Source organism: Fopius arisanus, unplaced genomic scaffold (assembly GCF_000806365.1).
Source record: "Fopius arisanus strain USDA-PBARC FA_bdor unplaced genomic scaffold, ASM80636v1 scaffold00012, whole genome shotgun sequence".
Taxonomy (NCBI): domain Eukaryota; kingdom Metazoa; phylum Arthropoda; class Insecta; order Hymenoptera; family Braconidae; genus Fopius; species Fopius arisanus.
Genome location: NW_011887751.1, coordinates 247468 through 250669, shown reverse-complemented (window position 1 = coordinate 250669; position 3202 = coordinate 247468). Strand labels below are relative to the sequence as shown.

At 39.9% G+C, this 3202-nt stretch overlaps 1 protein-coding gene across 2 annotated transcripts in view; it reads right to left on the bottom strand.

Annotated features, from left to right (window-relative positions):
• LOC105262970 (tripartite motif-containing protein 2) overlaps nt 1-3202 on the bottom strand; it is a 6974-nt gene that overhangs the window by 1810 nt on the left and 1962 nt on the right. For both annotated transcript variants that reach the window (XM_011298890.1, XM_011298889.1), the window contains exons 2-7: nt 2334-2496; nt 1805-2182; nt 1293-1728; nt 721-1148; nt 333-515; nt 27-155 (exon numbers count right to left, since the gene is read on the bottom strand). In XM_011298890.1, the coding sequence (XP_011297192.1) occupies nt 27-155; nt 333-515; nt 721-1148; nt 1293-1728; nt 1805-2182; nt 2334-2496 (1717 nt within the window). The remainder of the gene's footprint in view (nt 1-26; nt 156-332; nt 516-720; nt 1149-1292; nt 1729-1804; nt 2183-2333; nt 2497-3202) is intronic.

The window sequence follows — 3202 nt, the reverse complement described above, 5'->3', positions numbered from 1 at the left end:
AAATAAATACGATGACAAAAACTCACTTGAAATAGGAATTTTCCGTCTGAATCGAATACATAGACGGAGTATTTCCTATTGGGTCCACTCTCAGATCCACTATCAGCGACAAGGACGTGGCCATAGCTCCGGTCTACCGCCACGTCGAATGGTGTCTGCAAAAACAAAATAAATGTTCACCTAAACTACATAAAAATGGGATTACTCCCCCAATTGAATTAATTATTCAAATGAATTAATGGAAAAAATTCGAATTCATCCAGATTTGGCGTGGGGCATTTTATTCTCAGGGTGAGGAAAAAAAACGGAAGAAGTGGATCGTGCGAACAAACCTGAAATGCATTGTGCGTAAATGAGCGAATAGTGTCTCCGTGTGTACTCATTTCCGTAATTGTACGAGTGCGCCAATTTGTTACGACTAGTCCCTGCTCGGATATGGCAATTCCTGTGGCACCCTGTCTGGTTAAGCCCTCGTTTGTTACATGACGTTGAAACTCTAAATTACTGTCGAGAACCTGAAATTGGAGTTGAGAGAAATTTTCATTCAATTCCCACACGAGGAATCATTTTTCACAAGCAGATCAAATTTAATAAAACCTAGAAACTAATTGCCACAAGACAATTCATAATTATTCTCATTTTTAATCTACTCTAAAGTCAATTAGAATTCAATTAAAATAATGAATGAATATTAATGATTTTTTAAATTAAAGTAATTACCTTAATCCTTGAATTTCCTGAGTCGAGGACGTAGATAACATCATCATCATCAACGGCGAGAGCGACCATTTGATAGAATTCATCCCTTCCATGGCCCATTTTTCCATAAATCTTGATAGGTTCGTTGTGCTCAGTGGCATTAAAGAACACAGGATAATCCTTAATAGGTCTCTCAAAGACCGATAGCTTCAGGCAATACCTCGCGGCAAGTGGTGGTCGAAAATTGATTTCGTAATTGCCATTATCCAGATCGATAACCTGGGAATCAATGGATTCATTACTGTTGGACTGATCGGCGTAGGTCAGCTCAACACCGATGGGATCGCCTCCAGCATTTCTGGGATGTCCATGATAATCCACAGTCTCGAGTATCACAGTTGTTTGTAATTTCGCTATTGCCGTCTCCTTCAGACTAGCTCTGCACAATCCTGAAATATTAATTACCAAAATCCCAATTAATTGACGGAAATTATTTGCGGTAATTATGACGAATGAATAAAAATGGAGATTCAGTTGCATAAATTGAAGAATTTAAGTAGTGGGTAATTAATTTGAATAATTAAAATAATTACCTGGTAATGTCGTACTAGAACGTACACGACCTAGTGCTCCAAGTGCTTTCTCGAGTTCCTGGATGGCATCGTTATGATTGAACTCAGCAGTGATGAAAGCATTTTCCCTGGGTTCACTGAGGGCCACAGCTGCGTCCAACTGATCAGTCAGACTTCCAATCCTCTGGGTGATATTTCTCACCTCCACCTGATACTGCAATCCCTCGCACTCGCGCTCCACTTTATTTTTCTCAGCCTCGATCAACGCGTGCTGCTCCTCAAGCACTCGTTTTTTATCTCTTGCAGCTGCTGTCACACCTGCCTGTAGCTCCTCGCGTTTCTTTTCAATTTTCTTTATTATCTCTCCAAATTCAGCATCAACAACACCCAGACAACGCTCCATTGCAGCGTCCAACCGTCCCAGCTCGGTGCTGACGGATTCTTGTGCTTGTGTCAACTGTCGATTACCATTTTAATAAATAAAATAAATTGTTCAATTATTTTTATTATTATCTTGACGTTGAAATACATACCTTGGAGATGCATTCGTTAGCTTTATAGAGTAATATCTCAGACATTCGTTTGATGGCAATGCTGAAGGGAATGATTGTGTGCTCGGTACATCCTGGTGATGTGCCAGCGTGACTGCCACCAGTGCAGACTGTGCAGAAGACAGTATCACAAGTCTCGCAGAACAATAACTCCTGATTAATATGAACTGAACACTTTGGTATGACTTCGCGTCGCTGTCGTGACATCAGATCCAGCAGCTGATTAACGAGAAATGATGGGGGCAGAGCTGGTACACCACCTCGTGGAATTGTTATCAATTCACGGCATATTGGACACCGGAAGTGGCCAGCCTCACGTGTCTGGGAGGCGGCGATTCTCGTTAAACAGTGCAGGCACACCTGCAATTTAAATTCAGTCTGGGATTAATAATTAATTAATAAATGCGGAGAGCAGTGAATTATTCGATCAAATAGTGGAGTGTGGAGGGCAAGAGATGAAGGAAATTTCATAGGAGTTGGCGATTTGCTTATTTATTTATTTAATAATTACTGTGTGGGAGCATGGCAGCAGTTTTGGTGTGTGTTCACTCCCATCGTAGACGCATAGGCAAGTGCCGCAGGTCAAAAAGCTCTCGTTGAAGTCCTCGTAGTTGATGCTAACGGTTTCTACGAGCATCGAGCTCATACTGACCATCCTCTCCCCGAGTCTAGTCCTTTAACAAAATAATTACATCATATTTTTATTAAAATCTCAATTTTCAAAAATGTTCAAAAAAATGTCATCCATTTATCTCAAAAACTATCAGCTCAGCGTGAAAAACTCAGAAGATATTTTCCCTTGGGAATTGAATTTCTGAAAAAAAAGATCTCATGGTATCTCCTCCTAGAATCAATTGTTTAGGAATAAATCGGGGATTTGTGACAGGAGAAATTTGATTGATATGTGGTAATGATTGAGAGGTGTTTTTCCCTTTCATTAGATTAATTACAAGTCTTCTGGGTTTAATTGTGTCAACGGTCGGGTAAATATCAGTGGAAACAGTTCGAAAATGTCCCGGGTGCCACAAAAGGAAGAGAGTTATTAGTTCTAATGAAACTTTCCTTCCTGGTTACTCTAATGACTGTTTAGTGTAGTTGACAGCTCGACTAATAATTGCTCATGTGATAAATCTCTTTGATTTGGGGGATTGCAGCGAGGGGAAATGCAACGACTTTCTAGATTTGAATTTCGGGATATTAACTCATTATTTCAATTTTTTTGTTACTCCACCACTTTCTCTCACTCCACGACAATTCCAGCCTTTCGGTTTTTTGAGAATATCTCGAAAAAGAGGGCAGACAGAAAATTTTTGTCGGAACCTTTTTTGCGGAGATAATCGAGGGCTATAAAAAAGGTTATTACAAAAAATTCGGTATCTC